The 24189-nt window shown below is 40.7% G+C and overlaps 2 protein-coding genes across 28 annotated transcripts in view; both read right to left on the reverse strand.

Moving 5' to 3' along the window:
* Positions 1 to 16341, reverse strand: part of SUPT16H (SPT16 homolog, facilitates chromatin remodeling subunit) — a 35694-nt gene extending 19353 nt beyond the window's left edge. The window contains exons 1-4 of the mRNA XM_002753769.7: positions 16184 to 16341; positions 3875 to 3967; positions 1765 to 1935; positions 259 to 411 (exon numbers count right to left, since the gene is read on the reverse strand). Coding sequence (XP_002753815.1) covers positions 259 to 411; positions 1765 to 1935; positions 3875 to 3967; positions 16184 to 16249 — 483 coding nt within the window. The 5' untranslated portion in view covers positions 16250 to 16341. The remainder of the gene's footprint in view (positions 1 to 258; positions 412 to 1764; positions 1936 to 3874; positions 3968 to 16183) is intronic.
* A 1148-nt stretch (positions 16342 to 17489) lies between these two features.
* Positions 17490 to 24189, reverse strand: part of CHD8 (chromodomain helicase DNA binding protein 8) — a 69463-nt gene continuing 62763 nt past the window's right edge. For all 27 annotated transcript variants that reach the window (XM_035260058.3, XM_035260057.3, XM_078334520.1 and 24 more), the window contains 2 exons: positions 23754 to 23870; positions 17490 to 18467 (listed from right to left, as the gene is read on the reverse strand). In XM_035260058.3, coding sequence (XP_035115949.3) covers positions 17898 to 18467; positions 23754 to 23870 — 687 coding nt within the window. In that variant the 3' untranslated portion in view covers positions 17490 to 17897. The remainder of the gene's footprint in view (positions 18468 to 23753; positions 23871 to 24189) is intronic.

Here is a 24189-nt window from a genome sequence, read left to right on the forward strand (position 1 = left end):
AGATGGAAGAAACACATAGAAACAAAAGAAAATTTTTTTTTTAAAAGATATTTTGTTTCCAACTCTGAAGTGGCCAGACTATCTCCTGAATGTCTCATCTACTGGCTGAAAAGTAAAACTGGCACACTGCTCAGCCAAAGGGGATAAAATGCGAAAAACACAGTTTTCCCAGAACAAACATCCTGCACTATCTGTTATGGAAGCCCATATTTCTGTCTTCTCAACTCTTGATTTGCTACTTTCCAGTAGTATTCTTACTTTGTCAAAGCCTTCTTTGTTAAGGCTGTCATTCCAGCTCTTCATGAACTCTCCAGGGAATTTGTCTTTGCTGAACACTCCAATCTTCTTGCCATTCTTGCTTTCTTTAATGGCTTCAATCATTTTGTCAAAGCTGCTCTTATTACTTTCATTCTGTCAGTGGCATAAAAGGGGTCTGTTAATTAGCTTTATAATTAGACATGTTTTACTTGTAACAGGCAGGGGAATATTCTAAATTATGGAAAACATAAATTCTCCTCCCATCCCCACCTACTTTTTATTTTATTTTATTTTTAAAGAGACAGGGTCTTGCTTTACTACCCAGGCTAGAGCCCAGTGGTGTGATCACAGCTCACTGCAACCTCGAACTTCCAGGTTCAAGTAATCCTCCTGCCTCAGCCTCCCAAGTAGCTGGGACTACAGGTTCATGACACCATGCCTGGGTAATTTTTTTTTGAGATGGAGTATTGCTCTGTCGCCAGGCTGGAGTGCAGTCGTGCAACTCATGCAACTTTAGCCACCCACATTCAAGTGATTCTCATGCCTCAGCCTCCCGAGTAGCTGGGATTACAGGCATGTGACACTATGTCCAGCTAATTTTTCATGTTTTTGGTTAAGATGGGGTTCTGCTACCTTGCCCAGGCTGGTCTTGAATTTCTGACCTCAAGTGATCCATGCACCTCAGTCTCCCAAAGTGCTGGGATTACAGGCATCAGCCACTGCACCCAGCTTTCCTAGATAATTTTTGTATTTTTTATAGAGATGGGATTTTGTCATGTTGCCAGGCTAATCTGGAACTCCTGGGCACAAGTGATCTGCCCAACTCAGCCTCCCAAAGTGTTGGGATTACAGGTGTGAGCCACCATACCTGGCCCACTTGTAAGATGCCTTCCCATCTTTAAGGAAGATTATAACACACCAAAAGTGAGCAAAACATTTCTTTGGATATTTTTATATACTCAGGTGAAAGTGCTGCCCTAAATTGACCGGACTATTCCTTTTTTTAAAGAGAAAGAGTCTCACGTTGCCAAAGCTGGTCTAAAACACCTGGGCTCAAGCAATCCTCCCACCTCAGCCTCTTGAGTAGCTGGAACTACAGGTGCCTGCCACCACACCCGACACAACTATTCTTTTCCTTCAGGAACAGTTAAGAAACTCAAATACGTAAGTGAACAATATTCTGAGAAAACATCCTATGTTAGGTGGGCAGTATGACAAAAAAGATCACATTTGATAAAAATTGGAAATGACTGACAGTGTCCCCAAGAATGAAGACCTAAAGTCAGTGTTCACCAGAATTTCACAGCCCATTTGTTCTGCTGCAGAACTGACAGGATTATTGAATTATTTTCTTCCTAACAGTGAAGACAAGACAGAACTTTGTAATTACAACCACAGCCACGTATAATTTCCCCCGTGGATTCTTTCAAACTACTACAAGGCATTTCTGTTCATCACTTTTAAAGGTTCTTTCACATTTATGACACTTTCTTTATTAATCCTGACCTTTTCTCGTATTAGCAGGGTGATGGCAGGGGCTCCATTAGCATTCTCGTTGCCCTTAGTATTGGCAATCTGTTTCAAGAACTCCACTTTTTTCTTGCTGGCCATAAAGATGATTTTGTCATCACAGAAGACCATGATAGTATCAGTGAGTTCGTAACCAAAGAGCCATGTCTGTGGGAAAAGACAACAGTGACAATGCTATTTACAGAGAAAAAAATGAATGAACTCATATATATAAAAATAAATACTTATAGACAAAATGAGACGTCTGAAATTAACTCCAAGGTAATCAGGATGGGGAGCCTGGAGTGGATACAAATTAAGCAAGATCCACCAAGAATTGACAACATATTAGAACAGGACAATGGGGTTCAATGTATTATTTTCTCTATTTTGATATGCTTTAATTACCTATAATTAAAACCATCAAATCAGTTGAACAATTTGTGTTTACAGGAACTGTATCAATGCTTAGCAAAACAGAAACGCATAAAACAAGGGACAGAGTAATACAAAACTGTGTGTTACTACATCCTGAAAGATTACCAGTTGCCTACCAATTATTCATTTTTCCTCAAAAAAAAAAAAAAAAAACCCGAGATTTTTTTTTTTTGAGACGGAGTCTTATTCTGTCGCCCAGGCTGGAGTGCAGTGGCGTGATCTCTGCTTATGGCAACCTCTGCCTCCCAGGTTCAAGCGATTCTCCTGCCTCAGCCTTCTGAGTAGCTGAGATTACAGGCACCTGGCTACTTTTTGTATTTTTAGTAGAGACGGGGTTTCACCATCTTGGCCAGAATGGTCTCAAACTCCTGACCTCAGGTGATCTGCCTGCCTTGGCCTTCCAAAGTGCTGTGATTACAAGCATGAGCCACCGTGCCTGGCAGGAACTGAGATTTTTAAGTGGATATACTGCCCAGAATGAAAAATCTATTTCCCATCCTTCCTTACAGCTAAGTATGATCATTAAGATCAAATTTTGGCCAATAAGTCATAAATGGAAGTACTGTGTAAAACTTCAAGCAAGTCTTGTTTTTCTTTTTTTTGAGACAGTGTTTCACTCTTGTTGCCTAGGCTGGAGTGCAATGGCTCGATCCTGGCTCATCGCAACCTCTGCCTCCTGGGTCTAAGCAATTCTCCTGCCTCAGCCTCCTAAATAGCTGAGATCATAGGCATATGCCACCACGCCCAGCTAATTTTTGTATTTTTAGTAGAGACAGGGTTTTTCCATGTTGGTCAGGCTGGTCACAAACTCCTGAACTCAGGCGATCCACCGGCCTCAGCCTCCGAAAGTGCTGGGACTACAGGCATGAGCTACTGCACCTGGTGTAAGTCTTCTTAAAAAGGAAAGGTGAACTCTCATTTTCTTCCCTGTATCTTTTTGCTTGGAATGTAGAAACACCTGCAGTTCTAAAGCCATTTTGCACCATGTGCAAGAGAGCCACGTTCTATGGGTGGCAAAACAGAGAAGTGGAAAAAGCCTGGGTCCCTGAAGACTATACATAAGGAAAAGAATATTCTGTTTAACTCACTGTTACTTAGGTTTTTGTTATATGCAGCTAAACCCACATTAACCGATATTAATACTTCCTTTTCCTTATGTCCTAAATCAGTGCTAAATTCAATTGAACTTTATGTGATGGTGAAAATACCATTTATCTGCTCTGTCCAATATGGTAGCCACTACTGAGTACCAGAAACATAGCGGGTAGGACTGAGAAATTCAAATTTTAAAAACAGAGACAGGGTCTCACTATGTTGCCCAGGCTGGACCGCAATAGCACAACCCTGGCTTACTGCAACCTCTACCTCCTGGGCTCATGCCATCCTCCCATCTCAGCCTCCTGAGTAGCTGAGACTACAGGTGCACACTACCACACCTGGCTAATTTATTTGTATTTCTTGTAAAGAGGGTTTTGCCATGTTGCCCAGGCTGGTCTTCAACTCCTTGGATCAAGCAATCTACCTGCCTCAGCCTCCCAAAGTACTGGGATTATATACATAAGCTAGTGCACCCAGCCAGAAATCAAATTATTAATGTGGCTACCATACTGAACAGTGCAGTAGATAATCCAACAACTCCAAGGGCTAAAAACTGCTGTAAATTTCTCACCTGTAAGGCAGTTGATTTGGCATAAACAATTTCTTCATCCACACCCACTGATACAACAATGGCATCAACGTTGGCATACTCATCTTCTCCTTTCTGAAAAGAGTGGGTAATCGAGTTCAATGTTTACCTAAGATATGCATAATATTTTCCTGATAGAAATTTCAAGTTTAAGGTACATGCCTACTTGGCAGTCTCACAGCTGTTCTATTTTTTGTTTTTACAGTATTTGTTAATTGTTGATAAATATCTAAAGAAATTATTCTTTAGTCCCAGATCTATGTTTCACAGTTCAGGAACACAGCTCAGTGACAAACTTCCCATGTAATTAAAGGAAATTTTTTATTTGTAAAAAAAATTTTATTTATTTATTTATTTCTGAGACAGCATTTCACTCTTGTTGCCCAGGCTGGAGTGCAATGGCACAATCTCGGCTAAGTGCAACCTCCGCCTCCTGGGTTCAAACATTTCTACTGCCTCAGCCTCCCGAGTACCTGGGATTACAGGCACCTGCCACCATGCCTGGCTAATTTTTCGTATTTTTATTAAAGACAGGGTTTCACCATAATGGCTAGGCTGGTCTCAAATTCCTGATGTTAAGTGAGCCACCTGCTTTGGCCACCCAAAGTGCTGGAATTACAGGGGTAAGCCACTGTGCCCAACCCAAAGTAATTTTTTATATTCCAATATCATCTTGCACTCTTAAATCTCAGAATCTTTCAAGGAGTCATAATTTCTACATACACCTTCTTTTTTGGTTCAGCCACAGCAATCTTAATAGAGATGCAACCCTAGGGGTAAAACACTCCAACAACATGAAATCACAGATGCCTGGCCAGAAGGCTACACATCTGAGGTTTCATGAAAGCACTGGAAGCCATGGTAGTTTCTGTCCTTGATAGGTTTTGTCAGCCTCAACACCAATGTCCTTCCCTGGCTGACGGAGCAACGGGATTTTTTTTTAAAAAAGCTTGACTGAGACAGAATTCACATAAAATTCAAAAGTATACAACGTAATGAGTTTTAGCAGAATTATACAACCAGCACAATTTTGGAACATTTTAATCTCTCCAAAAACAAACTCTGTGTCCTTGAGCACAATCATTCCCCAACTCCTCCTACCTCCATCCCAGCCCTAGACATACCACTAATCTGTCTCTATGGGTTTGTCTATTCGGGACAATTCATATACATGGGAACAAATAAAATGTGGCCTTTGTATCTGGCTTCTTTTGCTTGTTTTCAAGGTTCATCTGTGTTGTGGTATGTACCAATACTTCATTCCTTTTTACCATTGAATATTTCATTGTGTAGGTATACCACATTTTATCTATCCATTCATCAGCTGGAGGGCACATGGGTGGTTTTCTGGCTATTACAAAAACTGTTGCCATGAACATGTGAATATGTTTTGTATGGACATTAATTTTGGGTATATACCTGGGAGACAAACCGCTGGGTCATATGGTAACTTTTTGAGAAATCATCAGACTGTTTCTCACTGTGACTGCACTAGTCACTATTTCATATTTCTAAGAATCTATCATGGCTCCAATTTTTCCACGTTACATGTTAACCAACACTTTTTATGTCTTTTTGATGATAGTCATCTTATGAGTGTAAATTAGTATCTTACCGTGTTTTTTTTTTTCTTTTGAGACAGAGTCTTGCTCTATCGCCCAGGCCGAAGTGCAGTGGTGTCACCCTAGGTTACTGATGAGCACTCTCAATGGGAAGATACTGATAAAGTGTACAGTCATTACTTGGTATCCACAAGGGATTTGGTTCCAGGACCCCCATGGATACCAAAATCCATGGATGCTCTATATAACATGGTATAGTATTTGCATATTACCTACATACATCCTCCTTTATTCTTTATTTTATTAATATATTTTGAGACAAAGTCTCACTGTGTCGCCCAGGCTGCGGTGCAGTGGCACAATCTCAGCTCACTGCAACCTCTGCCTCCTGGGTTCAAGCAATTTTCCTGCCTCAGCCTCCCAAGTAGCTGAGATTACAGGAATGCACCACCATGCCTGGCTAATTTTTTTAAAATTTTAGTAGCGACGGGGTTTCACCAAGTTGGCCAGGCTGGTCTTGAACTCCTGACCTCAAGTGATCTGCCTGCCTTGGCCTCCCAAAGTGCTGGGGTTAGAGGTGTGAGCCACAACACCAGACCCTCCTATATTCTTTAATTCATCTCTAGATTACTTTACAATAGCTAATACAACACAAATGTTATGTAAATAGTTGTTACACTACAGTTTTTATTTGCATTTTTATTGTATTGTTTTAGTGGTTTTTCCCCTAAATATTTTCAGTTGTGATTAGTTGAATCTGTGGACAAGAAACCCCTGATATAGACCCTCATTCCTGATAGAGTCGACTGTACCTCATAGAGCACCAACGGATTAAAAACTCAGAAGGCCTTAAGTATCAGGAAGGGAAAGGGTACACATATGTATGTGGGTGTGTTCAAGGCTAAAAACATAAGGTCTGGTCAGCAAGATCAAGAGATGGATTCCTTGTTTTCATAAACCCTGACACAATGCCTAATCTGGCCACAAAATACTTAAATCTTAAAAAACCCTCTTTGGAGAAATGGGATCAGAAAGGCTCCAGACTTAGATACCAGGACCAGCAGATGGCAAGTGCTAAGTACTGGGGAATTAAATGAACTTGCATAGTTTACCATAACTGGTAACAAACTACAATAACTGGTAACAAATGCCCTAAAGACAAGAATTAGATGCATTTTTCTTTAAACATCCTGATCGAATTCAGAGAAAACACTTTTAGATACACTTATCTGGGGGTCTTGCATGGAATATGCCAGCCCATTCACTCTATAATTGGACCCTCCACCCTCCAGTTGAGCGGTCCTATTCATGCAGAACAACTAGTTTCTTACTACCTTATTCTTAATATGGATGGGTAGCCAAGCCTCAGTGTGATTTCTGAAAAGTCTCCAATATGTAAGAGAAAAAGCAAACCCAAAGGAAAAAGACGGTGCATAAGACAGGAAAAACAAACAAACAAACAAAACCTTAAATAAAAACATCCACATAAGAGAAGTATATGATTCAAGAACAGAAGATAAGAACTCATAGAAATAAAAAATAATAGCTGAAGAAAAAAAATTTAAATAGAAGATGAGAAAATAAAGTTAAGAAACAGTCCCTGAATCAGAAGACAATGAGATGATAAATAAAATTAAAAGATAAACAATGAAAAGATTTAACCCATGCCTTTTGTTTCTGAAATTCCTGTTCGGTAAGATCTAAACCTAAACAAAAGACATCACTAACGAAATGGAGGGACCAAAATGATCAAAGAATACACCTATACCACCCAGGACTGAAGAACGTGAGCTTGAGACCAAAATTTCCCCAAAAAGAGGCTTATCAAAGCACACTGCTGTGCAATTTCAAAACAGACAGCACAATTCCAAATTTCAGAGAGAACACACTTTATATGTATACTGGAAACAGAATCATATCAGCCTTCTCAAAAGTAATATTAAAAGCTGTGAAGCCAAACAATGGCTTCAAAATTCTGAGCAGAAAATGATTCTCAACACAGAATTTCATACCTACCACATTAACAAAGCAACAGGGTTGACTTTGGTCAACTATATTCTTAACCAAAAGTGAGGGCAGACATGCAAGGGCTCAAGATATTTATATTCTTTTTTTTTTTTTTTTTGCATGAGGTTGCGATGGAGACAGTAGTGAGTTTTTTTTTATTCTTTTTTGAGACACAGTCTCACTCTGTTGCCCAGGCTGGAGTGCAATGGGACGATTTCAGCTCACTATGGCCTCTGCCTCCTGGGTTCAAGCAATTTTCATGTCTCAGCCTCCTAAGTAGCTGGGATTACAGGAGTATACCACCATGCCTGGTTAATTTCTGCATTTTTTAGTAGAGATGGGGGTTTCGCCATGTTGGCCAGGCTGGTCTTGAACTCCTGGTCTCAAGTGATGTGCCCACTTCGGCCTCCCAAAGTGCTGACATTACAGGCATGAACCACTGCACTGGGCCCATCTTTTCTTGGGAAGTTCTTGAAAATGTACTAAAGAAAAAACAAAGCACAGGCTCTTGCATATAGGGAACCCAATATTGGAAAGTCCCAAGGTTCAACAAGCTTAAAGAACAATCTGTACATATGGAGCAGGATAATGTGGCGGTAGAAGTGGGGAGTGAGGTTGCTAAAAACAAATAGAATAAAATTATATGAGTGAGAAATTTAGAGTAAAAGATTGACAACATTATGAAAAACCTGTTGGAAAAAAATTAAGGCTAGGGAGATTTTCTTTAAAGGAAAAAAACTAGAGATCCAAGATGGCTGATCACTAACAGCTCAGAATTGTAGCTCCCAGTGAAAGCTCAGAGAACGAGAGGACGCCACACTTCCAGACAAATTTTCGTCGCTCACGGACCAGCAGATTTCTAGTGGAGGAGCCCCCCAGGTCGACAGCGCGACTCTTGTGGCCGGCGCAGCGGTTTTGCCGGCGCCTTCATGCGGCAGCTCTTCATGCAGAGTAAACGGGAGTGGTTCCCTTACTGACCAGTGTTTGGAGCTCCGGGAAGGCAGAGCCGCTTGTTGCGGACTCAAGAAGGAAGCCAGACCAGAGATTTCCGGGCAGAAGAGCACCATCAGTCTTATCGCTGCTGTTTTGGCCCGCACAGTGGGTTGCTTGAATCCCAGCACTGAGAATCAATAAATTGGACATCCACTCAGAAACCTAATTAGAAAGGCGGTTAATTGTAAAGACGACAGATGGATAAATTTATAATAAAGGGAAAAAACAAGCCTAAGAAGGCTGAGCATACCCAAAATCAGAACCCCTCTCCCTCTACAAGGGATTGCAGTTACTCATCAGCAATGGAACAAGCCCTGATGGAAAAGGACTGTGTTCCATTATCTGAAGTAGGCTTCAGAAGGTGGATGATAAGAAACTTCTGGGAATTAAAAGAACTTGTTCTAACCCAATGTAAAGAAACTAAGAACTTTGAAAAAAGGTTTGACGAAATGTTGAAAAGAATAGACAATATAGAGAGGAATATAAATGAACTAATGGAGTTGAAAAATACAACACGAGAACTTAGCAAAATATGCACAAGTTTAAATAGCAGAATGGATCAAGCAGAAGAAAGGATATCAGAAGTCGAAGACCAACTTAATGAAATAAAACAACAAGAATAGAGAAAAAAGGATGAAAAGGAATGAGCAAATTCTCCAAGAAATATGGGACTATGTGAAAAGACCCAATCTATGTTTGATTGGTGTACCTGAATGTGATGGAGAGAATGAATCCAAGCTGGAAAATACTTTTCAGGATATTATCCAGGAAAATTTTCCCAATCTAGCAAAGCAGGACACTATTCAACCCCAGGTAATACAGAGAACACCACAAAGATATTCCTCAAGAAGAGCAACCCCAAGGCACATAATCGTTAGATTCACCAGGATCGAAACGAAGGAGAAAATACTAAGGGCAGCCAGGGAGAAAGGCCAGGTTACCCATAAAGGGAAGCCTATTAGACTTACAGCAGATCTCTCAGCGGAAACCCTACAAGCCAGAAGAGAGTGGGGGCCAATATTTAACATACTTAAAGAACAGAACTTTCAGCCTAGAATCTCATATCCTGCCAAACTAAGCTTCACAACTGAAGGAAAAATAAAATCTTTTATGAACAAACAAGTACTCAGAGATTTTATTACCACCAGGCCTGCTTGACAAGAACTTCTGAAAGAAGCATTATGCATAGAAAGGAACAACCAGTATTATTAGCCTTTCTAAAAATATACCAAAAAGTAAAGAGCATCAACATAAAGAAGAATTTACATCAACGAATAGATAAAATAGCCAGTTAACATCAAATGGCAGTAACCCTAAATTTAAATCGACTAAATCCCCTAATCAAAAGATACTGCCAAAACCTAACAGTATATCCAAAGATACACAAAGACTCAAAACAAAGGGTTGGAGAAAAATTTACCAACCAAATGGAGAGCAAAAATAAATAAATAAACAAAAAGCAGGAGGTGCAATTCTCACATTTGATAAAATAGATTTCAAAGCAACAAAGATACAGTGGTAAAAAGATCAATGCAACAATAAGAGATCTTAATACCCAGATATATAAGACCCATAACAAGATTTAGACTCAACGAGACAGAAAATTAATAAGGAGATCCAGGACTTCAACTCAGATCCGGAACAAGTAAACTCAATAAATATTTATAGAGTTCTCCATTTTAAATATACAAAATATTGATCGGCCATTATTAATACCCATTTTTAGAATGAAGCAATATTCCTGTTCTCTCTCCCTCTTTTTCTTCCTCTTCTCTCGTTTTTCTACTTTTCAACATCCTAGTTCCTCACCTCTCCTCAATACATTCCTCTGAACACCTGATTCCTTGTGATTCTTCCGTCCCACTGAAACCTCCAATCCATTAAAAATAAATAAATAAATATAAAATCCAGGTTTTAAAAAAAGGAAAAAAACTGAGGAAATCATTAATGCCAGGAAAAATAAAAAACTGTAGAAAAAAGGAGTTAATCACACTTTATCACTTCATCCATCAGTGAAAATATGTATATGAACATAAAAGAATGTAAATAGTAACTACTGATTTTACTAAAATCTATGGGGAAAAGTTATTAAGGATAGATGTGTGATAAAGCAAGTGTAACAAAATGTAAACTGTGTGATCTAGGTGGTGGATATATAGGGTTTACTTTTCTGTGTTTAAAATTCTTCACATCAAGAGAAAAATGTTAAGGTATCAGGAGGTGGGAAAATTGAAATGAGTGTGATGATACAAAAAAGTTAAATCCAGATCTGCCATAACAGTTAATAACTATTAAATTCACAAATCAAGAAAGCAGTATACATAGATATTATTTAGAAATATGAAAGAAACAAAAAATTTTCTTTCATATTTAGAAATATGAAAGAAACTCAAAAAAGTGGTTGCCTCTGAGACAGGTGACTTTATGTTAAGGGTTTTATTAGAACTATGATTTTGTTTAAATAAAACTAAGTATATCTACTACTGATTAAAAATAATTTTTAAAGTGAGAGTTAAATAAAATATAATACAGGTGGTAAGGAATCTGCAAACATTGTGAAGGTGGTATCTGGATGATTAAAAACTGGAAAAATATTGCAGTAGAACTATCTTCTTTTGAACCAAAAGGATACGGGCTTAAAAAAAAGAAAATATTTTTGCAATCTGGTTATAGCTAAATACCCATATAAGCAGTTACCACTGTTCACTGAGTGAGTACTATACACCGGCACTATCGTTGATAATAGGGATAAAAAGTAAATATAAAAAGTAGAGCTCTAGGGCTGGGTGTCGTGGCTCATGCCTGTAACCCCAGCACTTTGGGAGGCTGAGGTGGGTGTACTGCTTGAAGCCAGGAGTTAGAGACCAGCCTGGCCAATATGGTGAAACCCTGTCTCTACTAAAAATACAAAATTAGCAGGCATGGTGGCACACACCTGTAATGTCAGCTACTCAGGAGGCTAAGACACGAGAATTCCTTGAACCTGGGAGGCAGAGGTTGCAGTGAGCTGAGAATGCATCACTGCATTCCAGCCTGGGTGACAGAACAAGACACTTTGTCTCAAAAAGAAAAAGAAAAAAGTAGAGAACTAAAGTATAAAAGCTGAATAAGCAACATTTACAAATAAAAATCTCAATCTACCTGAGCATTTATTTCCATCTAACCCTTTCTACTCAGCATTATTAAAAGGTTTCTTGGCCAGGTGCAGCGACTCACACCTGTAATCTTACCACTTTGGGATGCTGAGGTGGGCAGACTGCTTAAGCCCATGAGTTTGAGACCAGCATGAGACAATATGATGGAACCCTGTCTCCACAAAAAATACAAAAAAGAATTGGCCAGGTGTTGTGGCATGCAACTGTGGTCCTAGTTATTTGGGAGTCTGGGAGCTTGAGGCTGCAAGTGAGATGTGATTGTGCCACTGTAATCCAGCCTCAGCAAGAGAGTGAAACTCTCTCTCAAAAAAAAAAAAAAAAAGTTTCTCTATCCTACTCTAGAGCTGTTAAGGGCTGAGTGCAAGTGGAGGTAATCCACTGTCTGAATGAAACAACAGGAAATGCCTATACAGCTGGCTTTCCATATCTTTGGATTCAACTGAGTATTCAAAGTTAAAATGGCCAAATATTTTTCCATGTCATTATCCCCTAAAAAATAAGTATATTATTTACAGAGCACTTACACTGTTAGGTATTATAAATAATCTAGAGATCAAAAATAATGAGAGGATATACATAGGCTATGCAAATCTGATGCCATTTTTTTAATCAAGAACTTGAGCATTCTTTGATTTAGGTATCTAGGTATGTCCTGGAACCAATTCCCGACAGATACTGATGGGAGACTGAATTAAATTTTATTTTTTTTTTAACAAATGGGATTTCTTTCTCTACGTTGCCCAATTAGTCTTGAACTCCTGATGCAATCCTTCCACTTCAGCCTCTGTACTCAGTTGGGATTTTACAGGCATAAGCTACTACATATTTGTAAAAGTATTTCCTGAGCCACAGAAGACAGCTGCTCAATCTTTAGAGAATAACGCAGAACAAGAAACAAAGCCACCATAAAAATCTGCAAAGAGCCAGAAAGCTGCACTCAAGAGAAGCACCGACACTTAATTCATTAGTTTCTTCAAAGGCATAAAGTTTCTTTTGGGGTCAGTCTTCCACATCCCAATCCAGACAGTTGGTATAGAGTCACATGAATATGAGTCTATGAATGTGAGTATTCCTTCTGAAAACAAATGACATTTTATGGAATTCTTTGAGATAAAAGGCAGATGAATAAAGTCAAGGTCCACTCATAGCAGGATGTCCCAACAGGTAGGTCTCAAATGATAAAGAAATATGCCTGGATATTGTACCCCTCAGCCCTCAAAGCAGCTGCAAACCTGGGATGGTAGATAACCTCTTTTGTTTCTCCCAATGAGCAGCACTAATCATACTACTTGGTTAAAAATAATCATAATCATGAAAAGGCTGGCAATTCCTGAATAATGATCTAGTAAGCATAAGAGGATAAAGAAACATGCAGCCCACTTCCACGATCCACCAGTACCACTTGGGATATTCTGATAAGGTGCAGAAATCCTTTCTGCTCTTAGCAGCTCTAACTTAAAAACTAAGAGGCAAGACTGGATCTAGACTTAAACCTCCAAGAGTCATAAAACAGTAGTATATTCTATTTACTATAAAAGGTCTGTTGATTTTTGACTAACTCCATTTTCCTATCTCTAAAATGACACGATTTACTCAGATATAAGGCTTAATATTTTAGAAATTTCTATTCAAAGTGCATGATAACTGCAATTGTTTTTAGGACATAAGTTATGAAAATTATAATTCAGAAATAATTTTATTTACAGTAGCCTCAAAATATGTACCCAACTGAAAATTAACTTGCAGAGAGGTAAGGTTAGCTCCTACTCTTATTTTAAACAAAGGAAAGAAAAAGGTTAGTAGCTTATCCGTTCTCTACAACACTATGTACTTGTATTTGGAGTGCTGGAACTACCAGGTACAACCACTACAGCTTTTAAGGGCTTATATTCAAGAGTATCTGAAATTAAAAAGTGAGTGTGGAGCCCAAATCATTCTTTAATTTTAGTCATAATATGGATTTTTTTTTTTAATGGAAGCTGACAGCACAAGGCTTGGGATTCTTTTTTTGTTTTTTGTTAGTTTGTTTGTTTTTTAAGAGACGAGGTCTCATCCAGGCTGGAGTGCAATGGCGCAGTCATAGCTCACTGCAGCCTCAAACTCTTGGGCTCAAGGGATCCTTCTGCCTCAGCATCCCGAGTAGCTGGGACTAGAGGTGCAGACCACCTGCCTGGCTAATTTATTTGCTTTTTCTCTTTTTGTAGAGACGGGGGTCTTATCATCTTACCCAGGCTGGTCTTGAACTCCTGGCCTCAAGTGCTGGGATTATTACAGGCATGAGCCACCATACCCAGCCAGGCTTGGAATTTTTACCATTAACTTTAAGTTATTCTATTTCAATCCCAGTTTTCTTACTAAAAAAGGAAAAGGTGTAAATGAGAAAAAAGTTATACAACACACCTATATATCCCACTATGTTTCTGCTATATCCAGGCGGATAAGAAACCAGATTTATCCCAGAAAACTACTATCCCTGATTAAGTACATCAGAATGAAAGCACGTATGCTGAATACTGCATACAAAAAGAACTTCTACAGGTGGGTTCTGGACATATTATTAACACAAAAGCAGAAAGTTTTATTCATAATAGCCACAGATTTTGTTAAATGGTACATTTTAACACAGATTTGGCTCATAACTTTATTTATACCATCAGTGAGTGTCTTATCAGTATCTAACATTTTCCCAAGATGATGTCACTAAGATAATAAGAGGGCCAAAATAAATTTTAATGATTTTTGAGAAACAAAACAAAAAAAATGGTGGGTGGGGAATAACTTTCATGGATTTAAAGACTATCGTTTTATATTAGGTTTGGCAATCTATCTTCAGGCCACAGTTAATCATCATGTAGGAGAATTTAGAGCCACACATTAGCTTTTATGAATGGTATAGAGAGAATGAAATTATTTGATGAATCTAAATCACTGGGACTAGAAACAATTTTGTATCAAAGGTGTATAGTTTCAGAGTTTATGGGTAGAAAAGAGGGTTTCAGATTTTTAGTACTTACCGATCATTAGAAAGTATCAAGGTTTTAAAACGTTTTTCTAACATAGATCATGTTTGAATAATAATATGACAGTGAGACAAGCTGTAAAAAATCATTAGGTGGAAATTAATTAAAAAGTTCAAAAAACAGGCTGGGTGTGGTGGCTCACGCCTGTAATCCCGGCATTTTGGGAGACCCAGGAGGCGGATCACGAGGTCAGGAAACCGAGACCATCCCAGTCAACACGGTGAAACCCCGTGTCTACTAAAAACACAAAATTTAGCTGGGCGTGGTGGCGCACGCCTATAGTCCCAGCTACTCCGGAGGCTGAGGGAGAATTTCTTGAACCTGGGAGGTGGAGGTTGCAGTGAGCCGAGATCAAACCATTGCACTCCAGCCTGGGCAACAAGGGCGAAACTCCATCTCAAAAAAAAAAAATTAAATAAAAATTAAAATTAAAACGTTCAGCATTCATCTAGCACTGAGTTTTTATTTTTGCTTTTCATAAAATGTAACTGAGAATCCTTTTTATTTTCAATTATCTAATGTATTTAGCTTCAAAAGATGAAACATGCACAGGCATCTTTAATAGGAATGGCAAGGAAATAACCAATTTCAATGGCTTGGTTTTAGCAGAGGATCAGTTTCAACCATAACTTACAAAGCTGAAATGAAAACTGATTTTTCTCAAAATGTTTTTCAGGTTTAATTAAAAAAATCTTTATTAGCTGTATCTTCCTTGATGACAGGATTCAGAGGCAAGACAAGCTAGTCAACTCAGACTGCATCACAGAAAGCAACCCAGTGTTTGCTCAAGTTAGTATCATAAAAATGTTTAAACTGTGGCCGTTTTTAAAGCAGCAAAACTGCCTATCTTTAAAAAACTGAGAACTGCCACAGCTCTTTTTCTGAACACGTGCCCACAGATACACAACCAAGGAACTAATAAGGTTTTAGGCATCGTTTTGTTTTGGTATTACTTTTGTCTGCAGGCTTTCAGCGTTAGGTCTCTCTCTCTCTCTCTAACCCACACCAGGGCCTAGAACAGGAGGCGATTGCGCGTGAGCAGTATTTCTTTTTTTAACTCCAGCAAAAGCCCCGCAAATGACAAAGGCTAAGAGTCCGATTGGCATCCTCCTTGCCCTTCCATCTCTCCTTTACGAAGACGGTTATAATTCTGGCGGGACCAGGGGTGGAATATTGTGGTTCCGGAGGGGCACAGCGAGTGCGTGGGTGCGTAAGAACACCGCAGGAGGGGGCAGCAAGACGTTACCACGGAGTAGGAGGGAAGGATGTTGCCTCTTCTAGGGCGGGAAGAGACTGCGAGAAGTGCTGTGTTATGCATGATCAAGGCTGGCACGCGGGGTGGATGGTGATGGCCGCAGCAGGGTGAATGCGGGGGATTCCCTGTTACGGGGCAGCGTTCGTGGTCGCCTCCCGTGAACGATTCGGGAGCAACGAAAAGGGGTAGACCCTGAACCCAGGAATTCCCGACCGAAAAAGAAAAAAGGGCGCCGAGAAACAGGGTTATTATGGGATGGCAGAGGGGGCTCCCTAGAAAAATTACGGGATCTTCCTCACCCGCCAATTGCTGTACAGTCTCTTCACTCGCCGATAATAAGCGTCTTTGTCCAGAGTCACAGCCATAGCCCCGGACACCGCTTCTCCTCGGGTTCCGAGAATCACGCGAAGTCCCGGTTCTGCCACCCGCTTTCGGCCCAGGAATCCCGCACTCTCCCAGTGACCCGGAAGTATCGACCTCAAAGATGCCCTTTCCGCTTCCGGGTCCCGACAGCGTTAGGAATTTTTTTTTTTTTTTTTTTAAATCCTCTCTCGGATGGGTAGGGGGCGGAGAGAAAGAAAAACGAAGAAAATCAACAAAACCTGCAATGCAAAGAGTCGATTTTCGCGGGGTTTTGTGGACTTCGCCACTGCCGCACGCGAATCTACGTCGTCACGTGACGGTCTGCCTCCGCCCTTAACTCTCAGCCCAGCCGCGGTTTCCAGGACCTCAGACTTTTTGCCGAGGCGGCAGCCACTAGGCGAAGCGAAGAAGGCGGTGCCTGCGCAGCCCAACAAGAGCTGCCGCGCGCGGGCGTGATAGCTCCACCCCATCAGCAAAAGAAGGGGAGCGGAAAGAGCGGGATGCAGCGTGGGATAAAAGTGGAAATACAACAGTGTAACTGGGCACGCGCCCCTCCTGGAAACGATGGGGGATACACGTCTTTAACTGCTCCAGGGCCAGAGGAATCCTTGGTGCCAGAATGCTCGGTCAAGCGGTCCGCCGGGACAGAGATCTCATACCTAGGAAATGGAGCCCAGCCTCGCGATAAACTACGATCCAAGCTATGGGAAGGAACCTAGCTTTCGAAAGGAAAATTATATGCCCAGGCTTTGTCTGAGCAGTGGGATGGTAGAAGTCAGAGGAAATAAATGACTTGAGGAGCTTCACACACCTTTAGTTCCTTTCCACAACCCCAATCCCTTGAGCATCCTTCCAGTCAGCCAGTCCCCTTGCTGCAGTTCATGAAAAGTGACACTATTCTATGCCTTCCCCCCAAAGAACCGTTACTTCAGGTAATTAGAAACAAAATGTACATGGTTCTTGATGAAATGCTTGCTTCCTGTTTCTTCTAAAAACTTGGGAGTTTCAATCCAGAAGTTTGTCCTCCTTTTACCTTAAAGAATTCCCTTGCCTTTAGGCAGCTGGACTGTCTACATTTACATTATGCCCTTTAGAGAAGTACAAATGACTTAATCTGCTCTATCCAAGGTAATTTAGTATGGATAGTACTTAACTTCAGCAACGTGGTGCTAAAATTACCCACCTCCCAAAATCAATACTCACATTGGGTTTGAGCAAATATAGAACAAAGGAAGAGTGGAAAAGGATTAACTTAAATTTATTAATGCCAAGGGGAAGGAAGGTAACAGTTCCTGACCCTCCAGCTGTATCCACAGTTCGGCCAGGAACAGGCTCTGCCAGAGGCTAGGGCCAGCGCTACATAGTCTGTGGTTAATGGAGGTGTCTAGGGAGGGGTGAGCGCACCAGCTGCTCTAGTCTCCTTTCCTTCCCCAGAAATGAGGAAGTGGTCATGTATTATTTCAGGAGTTCCCCTGCCCACCCAATCCTCTCATAAGTGGGAGCAATCAGGTATATATTTTTTTCCTTTTCACCTCCTGGAGTCCTGGACTTCCCCACATCTCCCCTGTCCCTCCCACGTTTCCATAGTCCAAGGGCCAGAGTAAATGAAAATACAGCAGCCACCCAAGCAATGGGGCCCATGCTGGGGCTTCAGTCATCAGCATCTTCACTGGAGTCTGAGTTGGCTGGCATCATAGGATCATCAATGAGTGAGAAGTCCCTTTCTGAGCTATCATAGCCCTGAGATAAATCATCATCATCATCTTCATCCTCATCATCATCTTCCTCAGGTTGCAGTGATGGCAACCGCAAGGTAGTACCAGAGGTGGTAGTTGCTGGTGAAGAGGGGTAGCCAGGGGCTCTCAGGCCTGGATGGTGATGGTGGTGATGGTGGGGGTGGGGGTGGGGGTGGTGGTGGTGGTGATGAAGCATGGTGCTGGAGTCTACATGAGGGGATGATGCTGCACCACCCATCACAAATGGCATAAAAGGCAAAGATGCAGAAGTGGCACTGCTGTGACCCAAAGATGACACAGACTGTAGGCCACTACTGCTGTGTTGGAACGTGTTATGCAGAGATAGAGACCCAGTGCTTCCACCCTGCATGAGGGCCATCATCTTAGAAAGGTCTGGTCGCATTCTACGGGCCCGCTTCTTGCTGCTCTCTGGTGCAATAGGCCCTGGTAAAACCCGGTTGAACACTGTTTCAGTGTGATGACCCTGGGAGGAGGGAATAGAAGAAGATAATAAAAAGAAAGAAAGGGGAAAAAGGAAAAGAAACCAACGCCAACAGAGAGTCCTAGCTTACAATGCTTTTTTACTGAATGCACCTTAGAACAGGCAAAGCAAGTATAGCCATCCTAGGCTTAATTGGTGGTAATGGGAAGGAGGAAATGTTGGGTTTAGCTGGTTGAAACATTCTGATATTGAAGTTAAGATCAGTGATTTGGTACTGAAACTCATGAGCTAGTTTTCGCTTTTATTCCCCATGACTATATTGTATCTTTACTTCAGTCAATCATTTCACAAATGCTTACCTTTATTATGAAGGGCTCTGGTAAGACAGTGAATGAATTAGTAAATGCATATAAAAAAATTCATTTAAGTGTCTCCTGATGTCAGGTTGTTCACTTTTTCTTACTATGTGAAGTGCAGCACAACTATATTGACATTTATAATAATATCCTCTATTATCACATCAAAGCAGGGTAAATTCAAGACAGGTCAGAAAAAGACTGCTAGATGTCTAGAGCACCAAAACAAAAAACAAAAAAAAAACAAACTCCTCAACAAATTTAATAAAATAATTTTTGTTCCACATTGATAAAAAACATATATCTGAATTTTAAATGGCTTCTCTAGATGTTCTGACTAAAAAATTCTGATTACGTTCATTGAAGCGAGAATTTATTCCTGTGGGTCACAGGAATAATGTAGTGCTAGATTCACTATCGATTCTATATTAAGAATTCTGGACTGGGTGCAGTGGCATATTATGCCTGTAATCCCAGCACTTTGGGAGACTGAGGCAGGCGGATCACTTGAGGTCAGGAGTTCAAGACCAGTCTGACCAACATGGAGAAACCCTGTCTCTACTAAAGATACAAAAAATTAGCCAGGTGTGGTGGCACATGCCTGTAATCCCAGCTACTCAAGAGGCTGAGGCCGGAGAATTGCTTGAACCCAGGAGGCAGAGGTCACAGTGAGCTAAGATCACGCCATTGTACTCCAGCCTGGGTAACAAGAGGGAAACTTTATCTCAAATAAAAAAATAGCTGGCTGTGATGGTGCAAGCCTGCAATCCCAGTTATTCAGGCAGCTGAGGCAGGAGAATCGCTTGAACCCAGGAGGCAGAGGTTGCAGTGAGCTGAGATCATGCCATTCCACTCCAGCCTTGGTGACAGTGGGAGATTTTATCTCAAAAAAAAAAAAAATGAAAAAGAAAAAAGAATTCTGTACTAGTCATATTAGGATTTTTCTGTGATTTTTCTGATATTTCTCAAGAGTTTCAGTTGACTATAGGGAGTAGCAGAAATACTTGAGATAAAAATAGTTAACAGTGAAGGAAATGCCCTTCTAGTAGGCTGCTCTGTAATGTTAAATTCAAGACAGAGATGGCATTAGCCTTCTAGCCACCGGCCTTTCCCATATCAACCATTCTGTTTATTGCACTCTTGTTCTCCTTGACGATAACAGGAAAAACTGAAACATTCTTCCATAGTAACACTTCCATCAATATAAAAATAAGCCTCATAAATCTACATGTATTATGTGTTTCAAATTTGTTAAATGCCTAGTTTAAAATTAATTTTGTTATTTTGCAAATATGCATTGATTGGGAGAAAAAAATTAATTTTGTTAAAAGATATTCCATGTGGTTATATAGACACATAAATACATGTGTACACATAGCCTTCCATATCCATGGATTCAACCATCTGTGGATTGAAAATATTTGAAAACAAAAAACTAAAAAATAACAATACAACAATAGAAAATAATACAAATTTTAAAGCAATATGGTGTCATAACTATTTGCATAGCATTTTAGGTTTTTGGTTGTTTTTTTTTTTTTTGACACAGAGTCTCGCCCTGTTGCCCAGGCTGGAGTACAATAGTGTGATCTTGGCTCACTGCAACCTCCGCCTCCTGGGTTCAAACAATTCTCCTGCCTTAGCCTCCCAAGTACCTGGGATTATAGGTGTCTGCTACTACACCCGGCTAATTTTTGTATTTTTAGTAGAGACGGGGTTTCACCACATTGGCCAGACTGGTCTCAAACTCCTGACCTTGTGAACCGCCTGCCTCAGCCTCCCAAGTGCTGGGATTACAAGCATGAGCCACCATAACCAGCCTTGTATTAGGTATTGTAAGTAATCAAGAGATTAAAGTATATCAAAGGAAGTGTGTAGGTTACATGGAAATACTACATGACTTTGTTTTTTTGTTGTTGTTTCTTTGAGACAGGGTCTCAGACTCCATTGCCCAGGCTGGAGTGCATGATCACAACTCACTACAGCCTCAGCCTCTGGGCTCAAGTGATCTTTCTGCCTCAGCTTCCTCATAACTGAGACTATAGGACTGCACCACCATGCCCAGCTAATTTATTTTTTATTTTTATTTTTATTTTTTTTTGAGACGGAGTTTCACTCTTGTTACCCAGGCTGGAGTGCAATGGCGCAATCTCGGCTCACCGCAACCTCCGCCTCCTGGGTTCAGGCAGTTCTCCTGCCTCAGCCTCCTGAGTAGCTGGGATTACAGGCACGCGCCACCATGCCCAGCTAATTTTTTTTATTTTGAGACGGGGTTTCACCACGTTGACCAGGATGGTCTCGATCTCTTGACCTCGTGATCCACCCCCTCGGCCTCCCAAAGTGCTGGGATTACAGGCTTGAGCCACTGCACCCGGCCTTTTTTTTTTTACTTTTTATAGATCTAAGGTCCCACTGTGTTGCCCAGGCTGGTCTTGAGCTCCTAGGCACAAGTGATCCTCTTGCCTCAGCCTCCCAAAGTGCTGGGATTACAGGTAAGAGCCACAGCACCTGGCTATACACCATTTTATATATAAAGGACTCGAGCATCCATGGAGTTTGGTATCTGCAGGGGTCTTGGAACCAATCTCTCACAGATACCAAGGGATGACTATATATGTATAAAGATTTCTATGAAAGATTAAATGAAGGAATGATTAGATAAATTAAGTATACACAAGTGCTAATCCATTTTAAATGACTCTTCTGAACAATGATTTATGTATGGTTTAAAAATATAACTATTGGCTGGGCATGGTGGCTCATGCCTATAAGCCCAGTACTTTGGGAGGCTGGGGCAGGTAGATCACCTGAGGTTGGGAGTTTGAGACCAGTCTGACCAACATGGCAAAACCTTGTTTCTAATAAAAATACAAAAATGCACCTGGACGCAGTGGCTCACCCCTGTAATCCCGGCACTTTGGGAGGCTGAGGCAGGTGGATCACCTGAGATCAGGAGTTTGAGACCAGCCTGACCAACATGGAGAAACCCTGTCTCTACTAAAAATACAAAATTAGCCGGGAGTGGTGGCACACACCTGTAATCCGAGCTACTCAGGAGGCCGAGGCAGGAGAATCACTTGAATCTGGGAGGCAGAGGTTGCAATGAGCTGAGATCACACCACTGCACTCCAGCCTGTGCAACAAGAGTGAAGCTCCATCTCAAAAAAACCCACTAACAAAAAACAAAAATTAGCCAGGCACGGTAGAATGCACTGGAGGTCCCAGCTACTCAGCAGGCTGAAGCAGGAGAATCAATTGAACTGGGGATGCAGAGGTTGCAGTGAGGTGAGATTGTGCCACTGCACTCCAGCCTGGGCAACAGAGCAAGACTCTTGTCTCAAAAAAAAAAAAATAAATACAACTATTGCAGAAAGTAAGGTAAGTATAGCCAAGAGAAACTTTTGCAGTTATAATTTGCTGGAAAGAAGAAATTATGGTTACTTAATCCACCAGATGTCCTATCAACCATCATATAAGTGTAAGTAAATTTGAAAATATAGAATAACTTAATGGCCAAATTTATTATTATGAATTATAAAACATAGTATCCTCTGCTTTTTCCATTACTGACATATTATTAGTGATTTTCAACTTATTATTTTTTTTCTTTTTGAGACGGAGTTTCATTCTTGTTACCCAGGCTGGAGTGCAATGGCGCAATCTCAGCTCCCTGCAACCTGCGCCTCCTGGGTTCAGGCAATTCTCCTGCCTCAGCCAATTCTCCTGCCTCAGCCTCCTGAGTAGCTGGGATTATAGGCACACGCCACCATGCCCAGCTAATTTTTTGTATTTTTAGTAGAGATGGGGTTTCACCATGTTGACCAGGATGGTCTCGAATTCTTGACCTCGTGATCCACCCGCCTCGGCTTCCCAAAGTGCTGGAATTACAGGTTTGAGCCACTGCGCCCGGCCCTCAACTTTTTATATATTGAGAAATCTCATGACTATTTTCCTTAGTAGACCTCTCCAAAGACTTCTAAAATATACAGAATTTGAAAACTAAAGGCTGGGTGCAGTGGCTCACTCCTGTAATCCCATCATTTTGGGAGACCAAGGCGGGTGGATCACTTGAGGCCAGGAGTTCCAGAGCAGCCTGAGCAACATGGTGAAACCTTGTCCCTAATAAAAATACAAAAAATTAGTCCAGCCTGGTGGCACACACTGCAATCCCAGCTACTTGAGAGGCTGGGCAGGAGAATGGCTTGAACCAGGGGAGGCAGAAGTTGCAGTGAGTTGAGATCGTGCCACCGCACTCCAGCCTTGGTGACACAATGAGACCATGTCTCAAAGAAAGAAAAACAGAAAACTTAAGAAATTGCTTTAAAACCCACAATTTTCAGGAAGTAAAAACTGAAAAGGTAAAATGATTTGTCCAAAATCCCTTAGTTATTCAACAGAACAGAGTTAGCCCTTAATGTTCTAACACATCTTACTAATTCTTGTATTTTCATATGCATAAAGTACTAAAGTGGGTTTTTAGAATTTTATGCTTTTCTAGAGATGACAATACCACAGGACTGCAAAAATACTGATAAAAATACTCTGGGCTAGGTGTAATAGCTTATGCCTCTTGTAATCCAGCACTTTGGGAGCCCAAGGTGGGTGGATCACAAAGTGAGGAGTTCAAGACCAGCCTGGCCAAGATGGTGAAACCGTCTCCACTAAAAATGCTGGGCACAGTGGCAGGCACCTGTTATCCTTGCTACTTGGGAGGCTGACAAAAGAGAATCGCTTGAACCTGGGAGGGCAGAGGTTGCAGTGAGTCGAGATTGTACCACTGCACTGGGCAACACAGTGAGACTCCATCTCAAAAAATAAAAAACTCTGGTTTCCTTATTGGTGAACTGAAGATAATTCTTCACAGAAACATACGTAGGAAAAAAGATAAATAACGTTAGTCACAATCATCATTGAAAGCCTTGTAATGTCACATCTAGTGTGGGAACAGAGTGGTAATGCTTCAGTTTCTCACCTTTTTCCCATTCCTAGAGTTAGCTGTTTGTACTGTTTCCATTCCCAAACAGTTCAATTCTGCCTTATTATTTTTTTTACATCTTTGCCACTTCTGTTTTCTGCGATCTTCCATATACTGTAATAGGAAAAAAAAATCAGTTATCCTAGAGGAAGAGAAATCTTCTCTGGAGTAATTATTAGTACTAGTGTCTTTTGTTTGATAATAAACGCTTGCTGCATAAATAAACGATTAATCCTAGTGGAAAACTGCCATTAAGTGGGATCTCTCCAAAAAATATTAAGTGGTTTACATAATAGTTCAATAGTAAACATTTGCCTAGCACTTAGTTTAAGTACTTCAACATTATTTTATTTTGGGCATCACAATTGTAAGGTTGGATGACTGGGCATTATTATTACCCTTATTTTGTAGATACAGAAACAATGATATTATA

This window comes from Callithrix jacchus, chromosome 8, assembly GCF_049354715.1.
Source record: "Callithrix jacchus isolate 240 chromosome 8, calJac240_pri, whole genome shotgun sequence".
NCBI lineage: Eukaryota > Metazoa > Chordata > Mammalia > Primates > Cebidae > Callithrix > Callithrix jacchus.